The sequence below is a fragment of the Carassius gibelio genome, chromosome A12, assembly GCF_023724105.1.
Source record: "Carassius gibelio isolate Cgi1373 ecotype wild population from Czech Republic chromosome A12, carGib1.2-hapl.c, whole genome shotgun sequence".
NCBI classification, from domain to species: Eukaryota; Metazoa; Chordata; class Actinopteri; order Cypriniformes; family Cyprinidae; genus Carassius; species Carassius gibelio.
The window spans coordinates 23,799,273-23,826,189 of record NC_068382.1 but is presented as its reverse complement, the minus strand read 5'-3'; the positions used below and the strand labels follow the sequence as shown (position 1 = coordinate 23,826,189).

The 26,917-nt window shown below is 36.6% G+C and overlaps 2 protein-coding genes across 5 annotated transcripts in view; one reads left to right on the top strand and one right to left on the bottom strand.

The window, feature by feature from the left end:
- LOC128025507 (dedicator of cytokinesis protein 1) overlaps nucleotides 1–26,917 on the top strand; it is a 207,708-nt gene that overhangs the window by 95,472 nt on the left and 85,319 nt on the right. The gene's annotated exons all lie outside the window — the stretch shown is intronic.
- Nucleotides 1–26,917, bottom strand: part of LOC128025514 (inhibitory synaptic factor 2A-like) — a 36,638-nt gene that overhangs the window by 2,226 nt on the left and 7,495 nt on the right. The window contains exons 2-3 of one of the 2 annotated variants that reach the window (XM_052611945.1): nucleotides 21,617–22,838; nucleotides 10,848–10,919 (exon numbers count right to left, since the gene is read on the bottom strand). In XM_052611945.1, the coding sequence (XP_052467905.1) occupies nucleotides 10,848–10,919; nucleotides 21,617–22,833 (1,289 nt within the window). In that variant the 5' untranslated portion in view covers nucleotides 22,834–22,838. Of the gene's footprint in view, nucleotides 1–10,847; nucleotides 10,920–21,616; nucleotides 23,390–26,917 lie in introns of those variants that run through there. The other variant, XM_052611946.1, reaches the window with a different exon arrangement.

The window sequence follows — 26,917 nt, the reverse complement described above, 5'->3', positions numbered from 1 at the left end:
CAGTTTCACAACATTAATACATGCATACTACAGAGAGAGTGAGTCAGATGCCCTGAACGACACACAATACATGCTATCAGTCAAAAATTATCTTCACTGTTTGCATCTGTATAATGACAATTCTGAGGCAATCGGGATATTTAATCAGTTAAATGCATGGTTTTGGACCTAGAGTTTTATCCACTGAGAATTTGTTGGATCACAAAAAGTAGTTTTTGCATAAAAGAATTGAGGCAAAACTGAATGCAAGTCTGCTGAATTGGTGTCTAAATTGATACTTGGTTATTATTTAATATGAACTTTTTAATGAGATGCACAGATGGCTTGTGCACAGTAAACCAAGAATGTGTATTTACAGGTAATTGAAGAGTTACGTTTATTAGACTGATAAAGTCAAACTGACTTAAAGATAGATAATTAAATAATACAAAATAAAAAAAATAAAAATTCTATAAAATGCCTTCTCATTTCAACCCAATATCTAAGTGTAAATATGTATGCATTTCAGAAAAAAACTAGTAAGGCTAATTTAGACAACAAAGGTATTATTATTATTATTATTATTATTATTATTATTATTATTTTCCTTATTAGTAGTAGTATTACTATCATCATTCATTTTCAAGAAAATCTCTTAAATCTAGCATTAATGTATATATTTCATAAAGAAAATTAACCTATTTTAGACCATAAAGGTGGTATTGTTCTTATAAATAATAGTAATAATACTGTAATTGTATTTCTATTGGTCATTTTTATTTAAAAAAAATGTCTTAAATTTAGGCTTCATTCTCTTTACCTAAAATATATATTTTGTAATTTACTTTTGATTTTGGTGTGAAAAAAAAAATATATATTTTTTTTTTTTACTTCCATGCTTTGGGCTTTACTGCTGACAGCTCTTCTCAAGCATTTTTGTTTATAATCTTCATATTTATGGGCTGAAGGAAGGTAGCGGTGACACCACTGAGTTTCCAGATGATCTAAAGCCTCTATTTGTTGTACTTTCCTTCGAGGTAAAGCAGTGAATTAAGAGCTTCAGGTTCAACAGATGAGAAGCTTAATGATCTGTGATGCATTTTTATGCTTTTTAAGAGTATAATTTGTGGAGTTGATGTTGCTGACTGTGTGGAAGTGTTCGGTGTCTGTGGGTGTTGCATTGTGGGATTTATCCTCTGGAGCCTCCGTCTTATGTGCCAGAGATAATCCAGTGTCCTCAACACATCTGATTCCCGAGATCAGTCACATTAAACGCCACCATTAGAGAGCAGAGATGGAGAGATGAAAGTGTTGGAGAGAGGGATTATTTCACTCCAGCTGACTGGACAAACTTCCGAGTGTTTGTGTACTCACAGACCTGGACACTGGATTTGTTTAGTTTAGTTCAGGATCAGCCATTTTCAAAGGCCTCGGAAAAATAGTTGTCAACTAATCTGAGTTTTCCAAAAGTTTGCTTGAGCTGATTGTGGCTGAGGGTTGGTATAATGCTGATATCTGTCTAACTTTTACACAATATTTAATCATTTGCATTTGCATTATCCAGTGTTGGTAGATTTTAGAACTGAACAAGGGAGTATGAAAAATAACCGATCAATGTAGAATATATTTTATTATTTTTGATACCCCTCTCCCTCAATAAAAATAATAATATATCATAATTATATAATAATGTTATATGATAATTATAAATGTTGAATAAGTAAATAATGTCTTATTGTTTGTGTAAATGGTTAAAATGGATGTTTTTCTTTTGCTAGAACATAGTCTTCACATGTGTACTAAGGTTACATAGTTACAAGGAATATTTTATTAAAGCTTTTTCAACCAAGACAATTTTAAATAAAAAATAAATAAAACAATTTAAACATCTAGTGGACATTCTTACGTTTTCAGTTCTCAGTAGTTGCTTGTAATGTGGTGAGAGTCAAAAGCAATATGTTTGTGAGTGGTAATGAAATGAAAGACTCTCATTCCTCTCTTGCTGTCAGAGTGTTGAGATGAACAGATAGAGAGAGACTTCTGAACCCTGTCCAGTACAGTTCATGAATGTGACGCATCCACAGTGCTGTTTATTTTGCAGACGACATCCAGAGTGCTGCCATTCATCATGAGAAAGGAAGTCTCTATTTGAATTGCATTGCTTTCCTGTTGATTTCATGCACTAGATTGTCTTTCAGAAGCATTCATTTCACATGATAAATGCACTGAATAGCATATTGTAAGCCAGGCTGTATTTAAACCTGTGTTTGGTTTGAAATTGTTGAACAGGCTTGAGAGTGGAAGGTTATTCAAGGTGTGTGTGTGTTATTGAAGACTCAGCGTGTTTGTTCACTGTGTGTCTGGCCTTTGCATTTAAGCATACTGCAATGCAGCAATTAGCAGATTAATCACACGACACAGCCTGTTAATTATGCCCTTATCAATATAACCATGTTCTCACTACAGACAGACACGTACAAATCACTCATTATCTCAAGAAGTCTCAAGAAGCTCTTTGAAAGCTGCTTTGAGCTTCTCTGAGAGCAACTTAATAATTTGGTGAAAGTTCATTGCACTTTATAGTTCAGTATTGCATGAGAGATGCTGTTGATGTCAAATAGTGTCAACCAGATTTTTTTTTTTTCCATTGCCATCACAACAAATGTTTATTTATTAAATGCATTAGATTTTTTACGTGTTTTTATGGATTTGATATGCAAAAATAATAATAATAATCTAATTAGAAAATTAGAGCTGACACTCAGAATTGTATTGTGAAAGATCATTTCTACATCTAAAGAAATAAACCCATTTTCGACTCTATAAGATACAGTAGGAGCAGTAATTTAGTTCTCTGAATTGATGTGCGGCTCTTTTTCTGCCGAGGCATGAGATACATTTCAATGCTCAGTATTTCTAGCTTTCAAATCACAAATCAATGTTTAATATTTCTCTCTGGGTCAATACAGTCCTCCATAAAATAAACCAGAGCATCATTAGGAACGCAGTGAAGTGGCTGTCCGAAGAGCGTCAGTGTTTGAGCGCGTCACAAGCACAGCTCTAGCCAAACATCTGTCAGGCCTAGATCTCTTTCTCTCTCTGCCGTCTCCTGATTGTCTCCTGCTCTCCACCCACAACTGTTGTCAGTCCTGACGCTTTTCTCTGTTTCTGAGCTGCTAATTAGAAACTGAAAGCGGTTGATAATCCCCGCTCATTGCCCCCGCGTGCAGCTCAGCGCTGTTTTCTTTCATCTGATATACGCTTTCCTTCCCTTCATCCCTGAGGATGAGGAGTGGTTTGATCTGGCTCTGCTCCTCCTGTTTAAGCTCATTACGGTCGGAGGTCTTCTGATCTCAGCGTTTACACAGGAAACACATCACTGTGTTGGTTAAGTGCTCGCAGTGACCCGAAGTTTTTATGTGTGTGTGTGTGTCTGAGAGGTAATGAAATCAGAAAATGCTGGAGAAACATCTCACCCACATCTCCAGCTCGTTGGTGTCAGTTTCCACCGTGTCTTGTCTGTTTTCATGTTGATGTCTGATCATTTAGAAAGTCTTAGACCTTTTTTTGTGTTCTTGACCCACTTTCAACTTTTGGTTGTCAAAAAAAAAAAAAAAAAAAAAAAAACGAAATATACGTAAGTGTAGTCTTAAGTTTCTTCCACTTATCAACACTTTAAGCTTTGAGTTTGAGTCTGAATCAGTCAATGCATCTGTTTCTTTCCTAACTAGCAACTTTTTTTAAAGAATCAAAAAATGCAGCAATTAATTTCCTTCTTTTAGTTTCATTGATGCTTCTGCAATGCATTTTCCTTTTTTTAGGTAAATATGGCTGTATATTGGTGTATATGTGAATATTTTTTATATGTAATTTCTACAAATTTTGTTTTATTTTTTTTGGTAAGTCATTTCAATAATGGATTGTTTTTAAGGTATATATGACTGCATACTTGTAGGCATGCATTAATATATTTTTCATGTATATTTAATATTTAAATATGTTTTTAATCATTCATTTTTATACATGTTCCTGAAACATAACTTATTTCGGTGACAATGTTTAGTGGCTTGCATGTTTGAGCTTGTTTGAGTTGAAACAGAGTCTTTCAGTGATCAAAAATAAGCAATGATTCATTTGTATTTTAATAGATACTTTTTGGTATGCATTAATTAATCAATAACTTGAATAGTAAATAAACTTTTTCTTTATATATTACATATCATATATATATTTTCTCAAATGTATTTATTTATTTGCTGCATTGCCCAGCCTTGTTGCCTCTTGTGTATTTCAGTATAATGTTTTCTTAGCTGTGAAAGTTTGTTAGTTTAATTAGTTGGCTTGTGTCTTGAGAGATTCGGAAGGATTTGTAAACGTGTTGTGTTTGTGTCTGTGTGCGACTCTGGCTTTAGAAAGGAAACGCGTCCGTGCCAGAGACAACAGACTGACACCCCAGTGAAAGTGTATGTGTCTCTCATTAGTAGCAGATGCCCTCTCATCACTCACACCAGCGCCGATCTGTGAGTAAACAGCGTTTGATGCCGACCGCTGGGGGATTCATGAATGCACCAAATGCTTTTCTGAGACGCTGTGCCGTCTGTCATGTTTCTCAGCGCTCATCCGACCGGATCCGGCCGGCCTGCCGCGCGTCACTAACACTCGTTAGAATGGAGAGGAACATGCAAACACACGCCGAGATGAAGAGCCCAGGTCGAGACCTTTCAGCTCGTATCTCAGCCTCATTAGCAGAGGGACAGCGAGCCCAGATAATCATCTGAATGAGAGAAAACGACTCCGAAGAGCTTTAATGAAACATTCATTATTCTTTTTCTCACTCTGTGTGTTGAGGTGCCATGCACTTATCACACACCTTAAACATGCTCCTTTCATTTGTTGTTGCCACAAAGCAAGACCTGAAAATGAAGACGGTCTCTTTTCCGTTTTTAGCATCGGTTCCGTCACTTTCATCTCTAGTTGAGACTCACTCAAACTACAGTGTGTTTGTAGTCCGAAAACACTGAGAAACCTTTGATACTGATAGTCTAGCTGCTAATCAGTGTTTGACAAAACAAATTTCACTATTCCTTACACTTAGACCAGAAACTAATTAAAAGCAAGTAGGCAGATGTTTCATCAATACACTGGAAGTTAATAAACATCTATATATATATACGTTTTTTTTTTTTTTACTTGCATACTAAATGTATATTAATGACTTATTTTATTCATTCATTTTTAAATAATAATAATTATTATTGTAGACTGTTTAATTAAACTTTTTTTTATTTAATTTTTTTAAATGTGTATACTAGACAAGTGGCGGTATTCTATAATGCGATATATCACGGTAATGAATATGTTCAATATTGTTATCATGGGCATTTACCTTTAATACCTATATATTAAAAATTATTCCGAATTTGGAATGCATTTTAAGAATATTATTCTCATCAACTGGTCAAACTGCACAACCCCTGTATGCTGAGAGAATGAAAGCACATTCACTCTCTGACAGCAGATGGCGCTAAACTGCAGAAAATGCAGCCCTTACTCTGGAAACCCCATAAATAAAGCAGCTGCTCTTTCTAAAACAGATTTAAATAATTTTATATAGCCATTCAGATTTGTGTATTTGCTATGATGTCCATCACAGTGCAAATACTTAAGTATTTAGACTCAATACGCTATTTATTTTCAAACTTTTAATTTTAATCTGGACTACAACATTCCCTAGATGATATTTGAAGGTGTTTTGATTCTTTATTGTAAATTCACACTTTACATTAGAGCTTCATTAGTTAACATTAGTTAATAAACTGTGAATGAAAAATGCTTCTGACCATTCATTAATCTTAGGTATAAGGTATTGTTTATTTGTTTTTGTTTATTTATTTATGAAATGAAAAGGCAGGTACTTTTATTCTAAAGAATGGAACTACAGTTTTTCATCAGAATGCTTTATCAGCAAACCAGTCAGCACATTTTATTCTAGCCTCATGGTCCTGCGTTTTGCACATTTATAACGTAAAGCTGTTTTAGATTTGAAAACCAACAAGATAGCAGACATTAACAGGCAGTATTTTTTTTTTTTCGTGCACCACAGCTCCAACCTCTAACAGTATTTTTGGACCCAGGTGAGGGTGTATAATATATATATATATATATATATATATATATATATATATATATATATATATATATATATATATACTCATTTATAAATGAAAATCACAAAATATTAATATTGCTGATAGTGATGTATATCCAGCAAATCCTGTTTTGCATTTCTCTCTCTCTCTCTCTCTCTCTCTCTCTCTCTCTCTCTCTCTCTCTCTCTCTCTCTGTATGGTATTAATACAGCTGTCCATCATACTTTGCTTTGCTCTATCTACAGATTAATCCGCATTTCTCGAAAGAGCACACACACACACACACACACACACACACACACTCTCACAATACACTCTCAATGCCCGCCAGCTTCACCGTGGTATCACTGTAGTATCTATAGCAACCAGCGGCTCTGTATGAAGCCAGAGTTTGAGTGTTAGCACGGAGAACGTCATTAGTCCAGAAGAGAGAGAGAGAGATCTGCAGGTATCTCTCCACTGAGAGCTTATACATCTCTATAATGTGATCAGCTCCTCTCCCTTCAGCTCTGCTCCAATAGAATTACCACACCGCTTACCACACAGTTTGTATGTTCCTGCTGGTACTGAGACTCGAGCCTGCGACCTTCAGGTTAAAAGTCTCTCTATTAGGCTACGACTATAGCATAAGACGACTGTAATGTTAGAGCTGTGAGATCCATCATTTATTATGGATTTACCTTAGTAATACTAATTGTGGCAGAAATGTGGGATATCCGTATTGAATTTTATTATATTATTAATGAAGACGTATTATTAAAGGAGTAAAGGAATGTAATTACAGTATTTTTCTATGATTTAAGCTATGGTGTTTATGCATTTATACTAAATAGTTTTTCAGATAAATACCAGATCATATAGTTAAATTTTTACCATAGTATTGAGGTGCTTTATGTGTGGTTTTACCCTTGGTTGTCTGATCAAATACAGCTGGATAAAAGAAAAACTTAATGAGTGTAACAATATCTTAATGGTAAGAATCAATACTACTGTTGAATATTTCTATTGGTATTTTTATACAAATGAGTGTGAAAGTGAAGCAGAAACCCTTCAAGCACTGACTATTAAACCGTTATCTGTCACCAAATAGACTCTAGAGACCCGTATCCCGTCTGGACGGTCACATTAGGGAACGCAGTCTAGTGAGATGAACACGATGACATGGTCACCGGGAGAACAAAGACGTGTTTTAGCTCAAAGCAGCTGGACTTCAGTAAATTGAATGCAGCTGAATCCACTGTGTGCGATCTCTTCCTTTTCATGAGTTTAACCATCACACAGGGAGGAAAAAAAAGAGATAAGGAATAAATTGGAATTATGTGTGTGTATTTTTTCATATGAATAACATAATGACACACACACACACACACTATTTTTTCATTTGTCATTTTCATTAACGTCAAATTATGTATAGCAAAAATGCGATTTCTTCCTTTAAACTCTGGAAGTTTACTTTAGGTTTTATCTATTTTGGTACTACTTTTTGTGTCATTGTATTTTGTTAAACATTTCTATTTAGATTTATTATTGTTATTAATTAGGTTTTTATTTATTGTAAATAAAATGTTTTGTGTATGTATATGTATGTATATATATATATATATATATATATATATATATATATATATATATATATATATATATATATATATATGAGCTCAGATGGGAAAAACTGTAATGCTTGTTGGTTTCATATAGATTACTTTATCAAAGAATATTTGTATTTCGAAGATTTGTTGTTGTTTATTTAAAAGAAGACACTTCAGTCTTTCTGTAGATATGTTTCTCACGTCTGTTTGTGAAGCATTCGCTCCATATTTTATTGAGGAGTGAAAGCACACATCTGTAATCACACATCAATAATCTATATATAAAATGATTATTGTGACCCATTCCACACCTTTCCAGTTTTCATAATCATTGTTAAGCTGAAATTCAATTTAAACCTATTTATTTCTCAATAAACTGATTTAAATGATCTAACAGGAATGAAGCTTCATATTTCAGCCTGTGAGCTCTCTGGATGCTGGTAACGTGCACAATATACATCAAAATTACGGAAACCGACTTCACGGTGCAAATGCTGTCGATTGAGCTTTACTCGTATTGATCTGGGAATGTTCTTTAAGGAAGTCCGCCTTGGGAAGATCCTTCAGAGAGACTGAATGCCCATCAGAGGAGTAATGCGGAGTGATGGAGGGATAATGATGCAGGAAATGAGAGGTGGAGAGATGCAGAAGGTTAAACTGAGAAACTGAAGCCTGAAACACTGCTGTTGGCTAGGTGAAGTGGCTTTGTGCCTGAAATACACCCTCGTGAGCAACCGCACACTGTGTTTAAAACGCTTGCTGTGCATTAATCCGTTTCCTTGGAATCAAGATATTGCAAGAAAAGTCAGTGTTCTTGTTGATTTGAAACGCTCTGCATAGGCTGCATCTCTGGACGCCACACAAATAATGCACTGCATACGAGCCTCGCTTTACAGTCGATTATAATAGAGTTTGACATGAGATGATTGATGCGCGGTTCTCTACTATACAAGCAGAAAAAGAAACGCATGAAACATAGTCAGGTTAATTAGATTTAACTTGTTTTTACAATAACGCATATTCTGTTATCACAGAATATTAATAATCAGCATTTCTCTCTACTTGTCTGCCATATTGGATGATTGATTGATTGATTGATTGATTGTTTTTTTGGGGTAAAGTGTCCACACAGTCGTGCCACATTTATTTTAGAATTTCTATGAAATTATAGTATTTATTTATTTTTACTTTTTTTTTTGTCCACTAATTAGTTTTTGTTTGTATTATATTTATATTATTATTTTGTTTATATAGTTTTCTATTAAGCTTTTTTTTATAGTTTTATATTTACATTTTGCATTAAATATTCTGGTTTATTTCATTAACAAGCATATTTTTGGTTAACATTGTCTTGTGCATCATCATTTTTAGAAACATTTTAAAAAAAATATTTTTTTTTTTATAACTTTATAATACAACTTTGTTTAAAATTGTATTACATTTTATTTCTGTTTTCAAAAACACTTTTTAAAAATAATTTTAGGTAACACCACTGCCTTGGTGCCAATTTCTAAATTGAGTTAATTTCTGTTCACAACAAATCATTTTTAGTGAATCATTTGGCTTCAGTTTGTTCAGAAGTGCTTCATGTTGCGTGCACACTTACTCGGACTGAAGAGCAGTGATCTGAGCTCATGAGATTTCTCCTCCCTAACATATTATGCTAAGTAGAACACTTTAGCTCCTTCAGACTGAACTCTATTAGCATGATTTATGTGGATGGGAACAAGAAAAACACATGCACACAAGAGACACAGATAGCAGTGTTTGACGAGCAACTTTACATTTGAGACTGTTCGACTTTACACAGCAAAATATAATAAAAATATCAAATGCATCAAAAACATAGATAGAAATAAGTGATACATTTAAATAACAATTATAAAAAAATACGATTATAAAAAGTAAAAAAAAGTATATTAATATGAATATACTGTAAATCAATAAAATATGAATATGATTTTAATCAATTTAATAATTAAAATATTATACTATACATTTTATAATGTATTATTTCATTGTATTTTAATACGTTTTAATATATGTGTAATTATATTAATTTAAATTATATTAAAATATGAATTAAGTTAATGCATTATAATTAAATATAATTACATTAATTGTAATTTCACACACACACACACACACATACAATTTCAATATTTAATATCAATATTTATTATACTTATCCAGAACTCAGCGGTTCCCTGACATGAACTGGGCTGCTAGCTGAAGTAATGATCTGTCCAGTGTGTTTCTCCTGTCGAGTGTTTTCACTGGGGTGTGTGTGTGTTAAATCCTTCGCTGTGCTTCAGATAGAGCTGCTCAGTTTGATTGTGTGTATGTTGCTTGTGATCAGCAGGGAGTCTCGTTCTGTCTGCAGCATTCTTAGCTGTCCTCTGAGACGCTTCTCACGTTGATTGTCTTATGCATGACATCACAATGAAACCGCTCTTTTTTTCAGCTTTGCATGCATGTTAAATGGCTAATTCTCCCAGAAACAGAACAACAGGCATCATCTACGTCGATCCTGTGACTCATGTGCTTTCAAGTTTTTTGAAACCTCGCATAACACAATTTTGCTTTCCACACAAGAAGCTCTCTTGGCGATTGCTACCTGTCAATTACCCAGAATCCCTCATGCACGTACTTCAGCTATCATTGCTCCTTTAGAGACAAAAACACAGCCTGACCTTCACACACTCAGACATACCTTTCTGCTGTGATTTCTTCGTCTCTACAGGTGACTCAGAAGCTTTGAACTGATTATTGTTGGTGTGTGAGTGAGTGTCAAGACTCCCGTTTGTTCAGGATCTTTAAGATCTAAACCTAGGCTATACTTTTAAGATCTGCAGGTGTGGAGTGTGAGTAAATAATGACCACATTTGAATACTCAGATGAACTTTTCCTATTCCACATCCAGATAATGTTGTGCCAGGTCCTGTGATGAGGGTGTCCCACTAAGGTCCTTTGTTGAATAGCCTACACCTTCCTGTCAGCAGCAGTATTTCCTCTCTTTATCTCGCTCATTACTCACACAATCTGTGATCAGGCTGCAGTTGAGCTTTATTAGCGCAGCATGCTTGTGTATCTCACTCGCTTGGGCTGGAAACAAAATACATCAACTAACCTGTAAATAATGCATGCGCTGTTCCGACACGTGTCGCAGTTGGCCGTGTCCTGTCCGGTCCGATAGGAGAGCCTGTGAGGAGATAAAGAGAGAGAGGACGAGTCATTACACAGGCGGTTTGGCCGCTCCGCCTCCCCGTTCACCCTGTCGGCCCTCATTATCAGCTCACGGTCAATACACGCGGCGGGAAAGATTTGTTAGCATTCCTCACACCGCCGTTCTGCAGAGGACACGCGGGACACCGGCTGTGTTTGTGAGTGTAATCAGAAACCAGAGAACAGAACGGCCTTCAAATCCTGGTGTTTCTGCACGGCAACGCTGCAGAAATGTCAAATCGTGCTGCTTTGTCTGCTTACAGGAGCTAATATGTGCTGATGGATGTTGCATATAGCTCTGCTTCTGTGCACTTAGGCAGCTGCCTTTTAAGGTAGCATCCTGGTTGAAATAAAAACTGAACAAGAGACTGAATTTTACAATGAAATTCAAATAGTTCATGCAAGCTTTATTGATTGTTGATATATTTTTTTTTTTGTGGCAAATGTAATGTCGAGACAACAGGTCTTTTTATTGAGCTTTCTTTGGGTTGGTAAGATTAAAAAAAATGTTTTTGCTAAATAATAAATTGATATATATAATGCATTTTCTACTCTCTTAATTGCAATATTGATTGTAATTTACTTTATTTTTTCCTATAGTTTTACTCCATATATTATAATATTTTCTTTCTTTTATTCTTTTTTTTCATATATACTTTTTTTCAAGTATAAGTATTATTATAATTATTGTTATTATTATTTATTATTATTTTCATTCAACTTAGACTGTAAAAAAACAAAAAACAAACAAAACAAAAAAACACTCTTTTACTGGTCATTTTCGGCCAAGACATTTTTCTTTAATTGTATAGAAATTTCTGTTGAATTCCTTTATTTCAGTTGTCTCCTCTTGTCCTTTAACCCTGTACAGAGTGCACAGGAACATAATTAGACATTGCCCAACCATAGAAGAATGCAGCTGTGTCCATTGTACATGTAGTCTGTGTTCACACGAGCCTCCGGCCAGCGGTGAACAAGGAATATGATCAGACAGGAGAGTTCATGTGTGCATTTAGACCAGTGGACACTAATTCCTTCCCAAAATCCACTGGGTTCGTCCAGACGGGCGTGATATCATTTCTGCTGATGTGATCATCCTCACCTAAAATAGACTGAGCTCAGGGGGAAAAGGGAAGTTCATTAACTAAACCAGAGCTTGATTTCAGAGGTTTCTCATTCGTGAGATCTTCTCGGTTGCTGTCCTCTAATTTTTGCTGTTCACTTTTATCGCTCTTTTTTTATTTTTCAAATGTAGAACTTTGTATGTAAATATTTGATTCAATCATATTCTGTAATGTGTAATGTTTGTTGAAGCGCAGAGCTGTGTTCCTGAATTACTTCATCACTGTTTTGTAAATCAGCAATCAGCTTCACGTCGGCGCTCTTAACAGCATGAAAAACAAAACCGTTATTCAAATACTGAATAAATTATACATAAACTAGAATGCATCTCATTATAGTCACTTAACTGTCAATCACTGGAGGTTTGCTCTGTTTCTAGTGACCGTTTGAGCCTTGTTTTTCAGCGCGAGCTCACTGTCTTCAGCATCATGGTAAAATAATGTGTATTTTCTCTAAGATTACTCTGAGTTTGCAGTGTAATTTAGAAATGATGACATGAAGTGATTGCATGCAAAAACACACGGAAAAATTTTAAATCTTAGGATGGATTGCCTTGTATTCCTTGTTTAGATAAAAGCATCTGCAAAATAAATGCATGTTCTCCACTGCTGAAATATTAATTTGAAAGAACTGCTCAGCAGGGCTGCATTTATTTGATCAGAAATACAGTAAAAACAATTAAAATGTTAAATAACTAATTTCTATTTGAATATATCGTAAAGTATAATTTATTCATGTGATAAAAGCTGAATTTTCAGCTTTATTGCTTCAGTCACATGATCCTTCAGAAATAATTCAGATTATTATTATTAGTGTTGAAAACAGTTGTGCTGCTCAATATTTTCTTTTATAATAAATGTCTTTACTGTCTTTTGATCAGTTCAATGCTGCCTTGCTGAGTGTTTCCTTAACATCTCATTCACTTACTAAATTGCTAGTTATTAATCTTTGTGATTTATGTCTCTGAAATGAGTAATTAGAGTTTTGCGTATTGAAGGTTTGTCAGACTTAAATGGTTTATGCATACAGCAAGAGTTTAAATCTTATTTACACCATATTTAATTGAAAATAAAAACTTTGAAGCTCTATAATGCCTGCAGTTTGGGGATCTTTGGTTCTGAAGCCGATCTCAGTGTACAGCAGTCAGTGTTTACATCGGATTCCTAGTCTCTCGTATGTGTTTGTTTGGTAGCTTTGACGCTGTCCTGTTTACTCCCTCCAGCAGGATTATGCTATAGTCTCGAAGATGAATATTTCTAACATTAATAAATGCTAAAACAAATAGCATTAATCTCCTTTCGTCAACAAGTGTTCACTGCAAGTGTCCAAAAATCTGAGAAGCTTTACTTTCACTGTTGGCTGCCATTAGTAATTACTGCCTGTCGTCGTAATGATTGCTTTTCTGGCGACCCGTTGCCCCGTCCGACGATCCTGTGATGGAGGGCCAATGTCAGACTGATGGGAAACCAACGGAGTGATCAATAGCTCTGATGATCTGTCTGTCGATCTGAGTCTCTCAATGCAGGAATATTAGGGGTTGAATAGAAGTTGAGCTGTATTGACAGCATCTCTGGCATCCTGTTGATTAGTACAGAAAATAGTTTCAATTCATATCACAGTTTTCTTAAACATACAAAATAGTTTTTTGGGCATAAAACAATAACTAGACTTCTGCTGAAAGAGCTAAATTATGAATAAGTTATAAGTGTTCCTGTTGCTCAATTGGTAGAGCATTCCCTTATTAAGCGCAAGGTTGGGGGTTCGATTCCCCGGGAACACTTGATAGGTAAAAATTGATAGCCTGAATGCACTGTAAGTTGCTTTGGATAAAAGCGTCTGCTAAATGCATACATTTAATTTTTATTTTGATTACAATTTCAAGTCAGAGATATATAGTTTGGTACATGTTGGTAGTTAAACCACTGTTTTGCTCATGGTTTTTAAAGGGTTACTCCACCCCAAAATATAAATTTTGTACTAAATTTAACAATAATAACGACTTTATTCAACAATTGGTCTCCACTGTGTCCCTCCGCATCACATTTTTGCACAATATGAGCTGAACGCAGGCAGCGTATGCTCTTCTGTGTCAGCCACGCCACAAGGATGCACTGTTTTCTGTCAAATCAAAGAGTAAATAAATGTAGAAAACATATTCTTGTGGCAGAGCTGAAACAGAAGAGCGTTCACTGCCTGCATTCAGCTCATATTCTCCATATGGCTCATGTGGCGCTACGCTGATGTGGAGAGAGACAGAGGAGACGAATTGTTGATTAAAGCCAGTATTTTTTTATTTCTTCATGTACAAACCATATTCTCATCGCTTCATAACGTAACGGTTGAACCACTGATGGTAGATGGACTATTCTGATGGTGTCTTTCATACTTCTCTGGACCTTGACAGTGGCATTTACTTGGCAGTCTATGGGACAATCACAAGCTTCCCGGCTTTCATCCAAAATATCTTAAATTCTTTTCCGAAGACAAACAAAGCTTTAACGGGTTTGGTGTTATCCCTTTGACCCAAAATAACCCCTTTTTTCAACACTTTTAGTGCTGGGCAATGATACATTTTTAATTGAATGATGATACATTTTTAATTGAATGATTTTTCTGTTGTTGTTTTTTTATGAGCAAAATTCTATAATTAATTCAAAAGTAGTCTACTGTGCAATTTTATTTGTAAAATACAGCTGTATGATCAAAAGTGCAATAACATTTGGTTTGCAAACACATCAAACAAGGTGCTTTTTTGTATTCCCTTTTACATAGTAGCAGTTGAAATATTCCTTGTAAATCTCAATTTAAACATTAATGTAAAATTAAAAATAAATTCTCCTTTTGATTAATCTCGTGGATTCATCTTTGTGATAGTGCTTCTTGTGATGGTGCATGAGGGAGGTCTCCCATCCAGGTACTGACCAGGCTCAACCCTGCTTAGCTTCAGTGGGCAACCAGTGATAGCTGATTTATTCAAAATCACCCAATGTTTGTTCATTTTATTTATTTATTTATTTATTTTTTGGCTATTCAGTAATATTTATTTTTAATAATCCAGTGATATCTGAAATGTATATGTTTTTGAAATATATAAAACATACAATTTCATTTGCAGTGAACTATTTAATTGTGACTGGACTGTGCAGCGAATGGTTCAGTGTGAGAACGGTCTGCTTCTCTGATACTCAGAGAGACTCTGACTCAGTTTTTTTGGTCGGTAACAACAGTCCAGAGCTCATTTTGGGCAGTCAACGGCGGTCTATCTACATCTCAACACCCCCTCTCCTGAGCTCTGCACCGGCCTCCTTTAAAAGGTCAAACTGCGGGGCTCATCGTGTAAAAGAGCAGCACACCAACAGCCATTTTGGCTCTAATGAGAGCATGTGATGTGCTGTTTGCTGATGCGTGGGGTTCGTCTGAGGCTAGTTCCCATGCCTAATGGGGACAGTGATGTATAGCACAGTTGCTGGGAGCCTGAGGTTGGACAGGAGGGCAGGAGGAAGGCAGAATAATGTCTGTCACAAGGCTCTGGCTGCCGGCGGTGATCAGGCCGAACCCTCCGGAGCAGCTGGCACTGCACGGGAGGTAATGTGTTGGAATGTAAAAAGGAAGCCAATTATGTTTTATCCCAATAGAGAGAGAGAAAGAAGACCTTTCGGACAGAAGTTGAATTCTCCCACGAAGGAGGGCTGCATATTATTTGTGCAGACTTTATCGATTATCATTTAAACAGATGCACAGAGAAACCGTAATTGTCAGAAGTAATTATTCTCAATAACAAATGTTGTAATGTCCAATTTTCTGTATGGATGAGTTCTGCCCGAATGTTTTTTTTTTTTTTTTTGTAGGACTCAAAAGTATTAATTTTTTTTTTCTTCACATTTTTAAAAAATAATGAGGGTTTATAGAAATGTCAACCAGCTGAAATTATGCTGCAAAATGGTAGATATTTCATATTTAAACCAAATTTTTAAATAACAATAACTTTTAATAACAATACCATTTGTTTTAACCTCATTATGTCTGAAAGTATTATTAATATTGCATATATTTACCACATTTATTTATTTTTTTATTGAATGTTTTAATGTTTTTGATAATCTAGTGAGTTAAATATTATTGAATTGATTTGATTCCTGAAATTATCGATTTCAAATATATTATTGATTAAATATGCAGTATAAAATGTTTAATTTTGGATATCATTTGGATACCTTGACTTATACCTTCATAGCTATATATCTTTGAGGAAAAACTTTCTCTCCTTTGATATTAACAATATAATATTTGATATTTTATTTAGAACTCCTGACCAAGGCCATGTCTAAAAGTATGTTCTATGTATTGAAAATGATAAAGAAATGATTAGGTTGGTTTGTTTCCACAAATCACTCCATGTTTGTTTTTGATCATTATCTACTGCACACCACACTTTTTACCATGATTAGCTACAGCACCACATGTTTTTGAGTCAAGCGCCTCTTTCTATACATCTTTGTCTGAAGCATGCTTTTGAACATATTGAAAAGTAACATCACGCCGGCGGTAATGTAGCAGATGTAATTATGAATACATTCACCTACGTCCTCCAGTCTTTTGTCATGCGATTGACATTTCTGAGTGTGTGGAATGAGACTAATGTTGCGTATCCACACAAGCATTAACTCTTTCTGCGCTGAATACAGGAAAATGCACTTTCTCAAATCTGAGCTGTGGAATTGAAAACTCATTGTATTGCCTTGAGAACACGTTAAAATATTACTTGAAGTGTAATATCTGGAAAAGCAGTATTCATATGGCACCTCTGAGGCGTTTACTTGGGCAATGCTTGAAAATTCCCCCTCTGCAACCTAGGTTGAGTATCATTTGTTTTTCTGTCAAGGCTTTTATGTAAAGCGGGCCATTAGATGTTTAGATGAGCACTTTATAATATCAGGCTAAAATTAATAATTCACTGCATAATGCATTTCTATTATGCAAAATATGTTGTTTTGATCAGTCAGCGGTTCTTTGTCCCATGATTCTCAGAGTGTGTGCTTGAGCGGATCTCTAATCATCCTCGTGATGATGATGTCTAGTTTCCTGATCATCCTCTGGATCAGTTGTTTACTGTTCTTGCTGTGACCTTAATTGTGCTTCAAGTATATAATGCTGCGTTTCCAGTAGGAACTTTACCCAGGAACTAGGGACTTTGGCCTGGTACTTGGTGTGTTTCAACCGCAGGAACCAGGAGCTAAATAAAGTTCCGGGTGAAAAAAAAAAAATGCCCATCAGAATGTCCCTGGTTGCAAGGTGGTACTTTTTCAAAGTTCCGGAACTTTTGGGGGCGGGGCTTTGGCGCTTAACATCCTGATTGGTTGAGTTCCCGCAGCATTGTTTGGGTTCAACCACCATCATTTCAGATCATTTTCAAAATATTACTGTTATTGTGTCATAAAATGTAATTTGAAAAGTATTTCAAGTGAGAGTTGTTTAAAACTCAAATCTGTGGTTTATTTATAAAGACAGCGCCTATTTAAAAATGTGTTTCGGAGACGGTCAGCTCCACTCGATCATGTATCCGCCGAGAGCAGCCTCACCTCGGCTAGACCTTCTGATATCTGCCGCTGGCTCTGATGTCTCTTTCATGATTAAGAAAAAATATCATTAGTTTTGGGTAAATCTAACAGATTATCTTTGGTTTGTATTAAATTTATATATATGTTAAAATGAAAATCAAAAAGGCAAATTTATATATTTTGTTTCATTGTAATGGCTGTATATACACATTTCCCTGAACTAAGAACATTTCTGCAGCTGTTATTATGTTTAAATGAAAATGAAAGGAGGCAGTGGTATTTGATATCCTATTCGTTTTATTGTAAATGTACAGTGAGGAAAATTGCAGTAGTCAAGGTCAGCTGACTGAAGTTATCAAGTACGCTGCTGTTTGCAGAATTACCGGGTTTGCGTCGTCGCGGACATCACACTCCCAAGTCTGAACTACCGAGGATGCACGTCCAAAATCAGATACTATTTTTCATTGAGAAATGCACGCAGACCTACGTCACAGGTCTATTTGCCTAATCTTCCCGGTACTTTACACCGCGGTGGAAACACAGAAAGCAGTAAGTCTGGGGGGAAAAAGTTCCTGGTACAAATGTTCTGGGTAATTTTGGTGGAAATGCAGCATAAGGAAGACATGTAGTCTTGCAGGTAATTAATGCCGTTTTTTAATCTCTATCATGGCAGGGTTCCAGTGCTTACATCCCAAAGTATCTTTAGGAAAATATTTGTGAATATGTGGGAGATTGGGTCTGTTTCCTGTGCAAACTCACGGTTTGGTTTTCCCTTATCCTTACTACCCATAAACATAAAATTTAGTCTTGTGTTTTTCTAAATTGCGTGCAAACCAACCTTATAAGGGTCTTACTAAATGTTGTACAGTTTTGTGTTTAAATGCTGAACTAATCAGTGTGTTATGCTAAATGCAGTGTTGGATTAGTTTAAAGCGAGAGTTTAGGCTGATTTGCATGATATCCTGCTGTGGGAATGAACTGGTTTATCACTGACAGTATATATTCAGCTGTTATGTATGTAAATATCCTGCATGTGTACAGTAAATTAGTCAGTGTCTGTTTAATCTAAATATACTGCGGAATCTTCTCCTCTGTGAGGTCTTTGTACATTTTATCGCCTTTATCTACACTCTTAAAAAAGGGTTGTCATTGCTTAATGTCTCTGCCTTGATTTGGAGTGGATTCAATTGTTAGATTAAATAGGTGCTCTTGAAAGTAGAAGGGCTTTTGGCATCATTAAATAAACAGTATTTAGAAGGCCTCCAGCACATTTCCCAGGTTGAGTCCATGGTGATGAAAGTCAATATGAAAAAGCATGCTGCCCTGAAAGTCTCGCTAACCAACCAAAAATGCACTTATTTATACTAATTAGACCTACTATAGCAGTAGGACTGGGTGATTTTTCCAGTTTTATTGATTAATTTGAATGTAATGTTTTCCCACAATTTTTTTTTTTAATCGAGTAGTTACGATTTTGAATAGAAATATTACCAAGCGTTAGAATTAGACACTTTAAAAATGCGCCAGTGTTTACAGAAATAAGAAAACAATGATCCATCTGCATGTCAGTGCATGTGATTAACCTCTCACGTGACGCTCTCACACAGAATGATGCTATCTGAGCAGTGAAATAGGAAAAAAATACAAGATGAGAGTTGAACTTTTAACTTTAGGTTTTTTAGAATGCTGTTTCATGTATAAGGAGCTGCAAGAGATGCGAGCGCAGCAGTCAAACACGACCATGTTTACTCAGATAATACAACAGCAAAATCGAATAAATACATGTAAAGTACAAGTACTGTGTGTCTGAAATTTCATGTTTGCATCATGCTGACAGGCTGAAAGTTAGGCCTAATAATAGTCTACTGGTGTTTTACCTTCAGTGGTTTTGAATTTGAATTACCTTGACTTTAGATTATATATATATATATATATATATATATATATAATATTAAAGCAGTAAGTTTAAGAACCAAACAATTACTGGGACTGATTCAATGTTTAGAAAACCATAGAGAAAACCAAAGTAATCACCTTCAGATCAACTTTCTGTACAGTGTACATTAGTTTGTTGGTGATTTCAACACATTGTAGTTGGCATGAGTTGTAGATGTTTAGGGAAATACAGTTCTGCTTGGTGCAGTTCTGTTGGCACAAAAATCAATTCTTATTCTTTCGTGATTGCTGCCCTTAAAATCTTACTAACCAACCACAGATGCACTAATCCATCCTAATTAAACTAATTTATCTATAGACCCAAATGGTGATACTCAAACTGATGTCATGCTTTTGTTGTTGGAATAGTTTTTTGCATAAATGCATAGAAACAACCAAGGTAATCCATCTTTGACAACTTTCCAAACAGTGTGCGTTGTGATTCATTGGCGTTTTCAACACATTGTAGTTGGCGTGCATTGGTGTGTGGATGTTTTGGGAAACCTGTGTGGAATTTCAATTATGTTGTCACAGAATTTTATATTTATGAAACCGAGTGCTCCCTTTCTTACTAACCAACCAAAAGTCTTTCTAACCAACCAAAGCTGTACTCATCTGTCCAAATTAGGCGTACTATGGAGTTTGAGAACCAAACAATAGGTTAGACTGAAGTAATGTTTTCTTTGTTTAAATAGTTTATTTTATGCATTAACGCACAGAGACAACCAGATTAATCCATATTTAGGTCAGCTTTCCGAAAAAGTTACATTGTGGTTTGTTGGTGCATTCAAACATTGCAGTTGGCTTGAGTTGTAAATGTCTGGGGAAATGCAATTCTACTTGGTACAATTCTTTTGGCGCAGAAATTGAGTCTTGCTAACCAAGCAAATATGCATCCATCCTAACTGCACCTGCTATTGCACTTTGAGAACCAAACAATGCACGGGACCGACTTAATGTTGTATGTGTTGGAAATAGTTACTTGTATCCCATGGATAAACGCATAGAGATAACCAAAGTAATCCATCTTTAGGTCAACTTTGTGAACAACGTGCATCATGGCTAGTTGGTGCATTAAACAAATTTGGTGGAAGCCTGTGGGGAAGTGAGGAACTCCTTGGTGCAGTTCTGTTGGCAGAGAATTTATATGAAATCGAGTACTTCCCTTAAAGGGGTCATATGATGCGATTTAAATTTTTCCTTTCTCTTTAGAGTGTGACAAGCTCTTGGTGCATGAAGGTGGTCTGTAAAGTTGCAAAGACTAATGTCTCAAATCCAAAGAGATTATTTAAGTTTGATAAAGATAAAAGTAAGACTTTGCCACACACCCCTAATACGGCTCATTCAAACATGCACCCACGTGTTTACGTCACCATGTGGAAATATTTGCGTAAGCGGCCAAAATGTTCACGCAGAGAAAGACAGCTTCATCACTGTGACCGTCACGCCACTCTGTTCCCATTCTGGGCTTGAACTCATGGTAAAACTAAGGACTAAGGTCTTCACATTTATTCTGAAAGATGAAGCTCGCAATTATGGAAAAGGGCGTTACATTTCTAAAGAGCTCTTGCGGTGTTCGGCCAGTTACAATGCACTGGGCCAATCAGAGCAGACTGCGTTTGTCATGAGTTTTTTTTTTTTATATATATAGAAAATTATGTGTTTGAGAGAACTGGGGGATAGAGGACCTACAATAATGTACATTATTTAAAAAATAATGTGTTTTTTTAAATATTAAAGCAAGTCAACATATTCTGTCACACCAAATACACAAAATAATGATCTTAAAAAAGCATCATATGAACCCTTTGAAGTCTTGCTAACCAAACAAAGTTGTACTCATCCATTCTAATTTGACCTAGTATAACACTTTGTGAACCAAACAATATGTGGCACTGAGGTCATGATCTCTGTCTTGGAATAGTTTCATAAATACACAGAAACAAAAAAGTAATCAATTGTGGTTCAATTGCATTTGTTGCAATTCTGCTTGATGCAGTTCTTTTGGCACAGAATTTCATTGTACACATTGCATGCTGGTTAATGTATATCTTCTTACCCTTCTCGGTGAGCTTCTCCTTTTTCCAGCTCCTGAATGACACCCAGTAGCACTTTGATGGTTTCCTGGCTGGAGCTGATCATGTTTTCCATGGCTTGGAGCTGCGCTTTAACTTCCCCATCCTGATTGACAGGCACTATCTGCTTGCACACCTCATTATCAGTCTGTAGAGTTCCTGATCCTGTGCCGCCCCTGCATGGAGGCGCTGGCATGGGAACGGCTGTAGAAGAGGCTGGGGTCAACGGCACTGCCGCCTCCACGGCCCCCAGCGGTCGAGCGGACAGCGTGCCCACGTGACACTGGACCTGCGTAGTGCACCTGGTCCGTGGCAGTGTCTGTGACTGCAGGCCATTGAGCTGCAGAGTCTTCTTGCGTTTGGTCCGCTCGGATGGACTCTCCAGGCACTCCACCTGCGTGAGGGAGTTCCACGCGATGGGTCCTGTCACTTTGGAGGAGGAATCCTCTAGAATATTCCCACCGCTCTCCCCAGAGTTCAGTAAATGCAGCTTGCCTGAGCGATCAAGAGTTTCAGAGTCTCCCTGAAAGCCCTTACTGTGTTTACTTCTGACGCTACAGATCTGATAGTCCGAGTTTTCTGTACCTGCTGTTGACCCATCTGTCGGACAAGGGAGAACCAGAGCGTCCGAGCAAGGCCCATCTGTTCTCTTCAGATAGTCCCTGGCTTGTGGATGCTGCTCTATGGTTGCGACACACTTGCTGGTGTGCATTAATGCTTTTGTTTTCCTCACATTTTGAGTGGGTACACACTCCCTACCTGCCTCGGTAGCTTTCGCCCTCTTTACATCAATTACAAACCCATCGTCCTGGTCCTTACAGCTCTCCACCACAGCGGCATGCTTGACCGTATGTCCTTTCTTCCTCTCAAATGGAAAAGTCTGGTAACGCTTCCTAAGGTCCGGTGATGTTTGCACTCCGGTGCTTTTGGTGACATTGGGGATTGATCTACGAGCTGGGACAGTCATGTACTTGCGGTACGCCACCTTGTAGACCGGCTTCTCCCCTCGGGCCGCAGCAGCCTGTTCATTCTGCGCCTCGCAGATGTCCTTGAAGCGCACCTGAAGGGCTTTGTTGCGCTTGCGCACCTGCCGGCTTTCATCCAATGATCCTTTGACCTCCAGGGCCATGGATGCTGCCGTTGCCTCCGAGTCTGACTCAGAGTTGGTGAGCGGGCATTTACCAGCGTCCTTGCTCACCATGGTTCCTGCGAAACACAACCGGTTGAGATTTTATTAGTGGGAAAACAAGCTTGCTTTCAGCAACTGTATCTTGCATGCAATTGTGTTAGTAGATTAGATTTATGTGCTTAAATGATCTGACACAAATATGAAAATAATCAGTAATGCAACCAGAAAAGGGAACAGCTGCAACATCCTTCATCCTCTGACTCTATGAACGTTTCATATAGCAAATTAGTCTCCTTTCCTCCACTAACCTGCTCGGCTTGTTTGTGGCGAAATGTATGGAGCAATCTCATGAGTGTTTTCGTAGCCCATGACTTGCTTGTCTTTGACAGTTAATTGCATTTCTTGATCTTGTGTGCTCCTGTAGTGACGGCATGCAGGGAGAATGATAGGAGTGAAAGTGCGTCATCTGTCTACCTCCCTGGAGTTCACCATCTCTCAGCTAACTAATAGAAAGAGTGACACTGTCTGCCCTGTGATTCAGCATCATCACCCTGACAAACACTCCCGGCTTCCCTCTGAGGCCTGTGTGTCAAATTGCCTTTTTTAGTGTTTTGAAATGTGCGTTCTTTTCTGTGTTTTATGCTCTGTTTTTTTTAGATTATCCGTTTTTATTCTAGAAAAAAATATTTACTTGGTGTTTGTAGATAGATAGATAAATATATAGATATTTATGTGTATGTGTAAGAAATTCAAAGCTTTCACCGATATATTTCAGGACCGTTCCTTTTGAACTTCTGTGATTGTCATCTGTTGTGCATTAGGTCTGGTTTTTGTGTGGTCTGTGATGATTTTGTTTAGTTAAAGGATAGCCTTTTGTGCATCTTGAGACTTGCTCTGTTCTGTTGTGCTTCATTGAGCTGTTATTGAACACAAAAATGTGTCATAATGCTGTGTGTTGGACATGAGTCAACCTCATTATACCAGGCTTCCTTAAAACCAACTAGGCTTTCATACAATCCCCCGACATGTCCATTATGGCAAGATGTACTTTTGCACATCTGTAGTTTTTTTTTCCTCTCGACTCTGTTATAGATTTTCTTCTTCCACAGAAAGGGAAAGACTGTTATGAAATGAGTTACAAACAGAAGAATGACTCTTTCTTCAAGGTCTCAGTGTGATTTTTGTGAAGTTTTCAGTGACGGCTAACACTATTGAAGCTGGGTGATATCCAAACATGGAAGCCCAGAACTCTTGAACCAAATCTGATTTCTGCTTCAGTAATCTTGTCTTTCAAATATGAAAGATTCACAACAACTGATACGAACCGTCTGGGGCAGCAGCTGTAAATCTTTATTGTGGCACAGGACATCTTTTTTCTTGTCTTGCAGAACAACCTTCTGGTCTTGTGTTCCCTTCTTCATTATTTAACAGTTAGTCCTACAATCTTCCCTACTTTTTCCCTCAAGTTTCTGCAGTTGTCTTGTCTTTCGTTCAATTTATTTAGTTTTGTAAGAAATGCATTATTTTATTCAGCAAGGCACATTAAATTGATCACAAGTGACTGTAAAGACTTTTATGATGTTACAAATGAATTCTATTCCTTTTATATATATATATATATATATATATATATATATATATATATATATATATATATATTTATATTTATATATATTTATATTTATATATATTTATATTTATATATATTTATATTTATATATATATATATATATATATATATATATATATATATATATATATATATATATATATATATTAGGGGTTTAACGTTACGTGTATTCGTACTGGACCGTTTCGGTACAAGACTTTCGGTACGGTGCAAGTGTGTACCGAATATATATATGCATGCATGTACGTACGTATGTATGTATATTTATTGTACGTATGTATATATGTATTACAATTTAAATTGTAATGTAAATAAAGTGGTTGTAATTTAATTATTCTTTGTTTGTTAGGTCACTGACCCTATGTATAAGCCTTATGTAACACCACTAAAATAGTCTCAAACTAGTTTTTTTTCTGCACATGTGTAGACAGCATGGAATAACAATCCATACAGGAGTGGCATATGTTCTCAAAATCCAATAATGTGTAATCTAATGGATTCTGGATTCCTCTGCAGTTTCGAAGCAGGCTGATCTCAGAGTTACTTAGCTGCACTTCTGTAGGCGTGTCTTGTTGAGCATCTCTAGCGCGCTCTGCTCTATTGTATTATGTCTATTACTCTAAATCATTTGTTAAGGGTCTTTAGGAAGGAAAGATAAACCAGTGGTGACAGACCCTCGGCGACAAACCGTCTTCAAGACCCATTCGGGATCGATGTGAGCTGCAGACAACATTACAAACCTTCAATACGGCAACAAACACATGCTGTCTGAACAACACGCAAACAAGATCGATACCGCTGCTAAGAATCATGGGATTGTATTAATACTTTAAATCAAGTCAGCAGTCGATTGAACATTGTAGGTGTCTCTCCTCTTCCCCGTACCCACTCACTTCTGAGTGTGATGTATTACTAGTGTAACCCGGTTGTCAGGGAAAGCCCATCCCAAATGCATTTCCAACTCATTAATCAGAAAGGGTACTGCCGACGGCTCGAGTCCCCCAAAGAAGCATTAGCAGCCCTGGGATTATGTAAACAGCAAAGCGCGACTTTATTTACATAAGACTCTAAAGAATTAAATCATCAAATTATATTTTCACAGTTGCCTGGTGTTTGATATTGTGGTAGCATAGCAACAACCGAGTGGTTTTCTCTTCCTGGTCTTTGTCAACCTGAGCTCTTGAAAATCATCTTTATCTTTGAAGACCCTGAAATGAACGGTGGAAGATGGTGAACTAAATAAAGTGCTTTTATTTGCACACTGCTTTCATTAGTGCTGCTTTATATGGCAAGACTAACTATTGCTATTGGGCATGTGTTGAATAAGCCTTGCTGTTTAGTTTTATATATGAGTGGGACCTCAAATCATGCAACTTGAGTGACTGAAGTTTCGGATGGAAAAACTAGTAAAAGAAAGTAAACCCATTTTTGTAAATTTTCCAAGCACAAGTGTTGCTGCTGTTAGTGTCTTCAATTAAAGAGCCACATCTGTTCGGTCACACGTGTGTCTCAGCAGGCTTTGGTTGTAAGACGGTCCTTGGCTATGAATCGTAACTCATCGACAGTGCCTGAACTGCTAGTACCTCGCTCAGGTGAAGCGTTACAGCAAGATCTTATTTTTCTTGATGACAGGTTCATCTGCCTCACACTGCACAGCACTAACATACAGTCTTCTGAGAGATCACACTCTGATGGATGAATGGACATCCTGTCCTCCTTCCTCTTCATTCCTGAAAAAATCATGTAAACTTGCTTCTGAGACCCTAGCCTCTCTCCATGCCTTAATTTTCTCTTCCTACTATCCTAGATGCACTTGTCTTTTAAATGGGGGAAAAAATTTAATAGATTTTTTTTTATGTTTTTTTTTTTTATATTATTACTAGGGCTGTCAAAGATAGCCCGTTAACGACGTTAATTAGTTGTTTGTTGTTAATTACGTCAAAATTTTTAACTCATTTCACGCATGTGCTGTGTGACAAATTATTCAGGTCAGGAAAGTCTCGTCGATCTCTGAATTCTCAAGATAGTAAAAAACAGCGACGAGCGCCGCGACGAAAACACAGAAGAAGCTTAAGGTTTTACCCCAGTTACTCTCAAATACATTCATGCCAAGCTCGATAAACAGAGACTACTTTGGTAGTTGATACGCTGGAGCTTCTTCCTGTTATAGCGTCCTGTGTTTCACACTGCGCATGCGCAGAACGCCTACATGCAATGCAGCGAAAATTACAGCTGTTTGGAAAAGCATATGCATTTTTACTTGTTTTACTGGCACTTGAAGCCTTCAGAACGTGAAAATATCGATCCTAAAGTATAGTTGCAGAGCAAATGAACACCTCCCAAAAACAAGAGTGCCCAGAGTGCTGCTTATGTGATGGTGGCGCATGTTTGTGTTTCTGGGTTCATTCTTTCGAGTTTCTCTACGCATAATTTCATAGATATGTGGCTATATTTAACCACTGGTTCACCTAAAACTCTTACACTATCTGTAGTTAAATGGCATGGTTTGATATAGTGCTCAGGTAA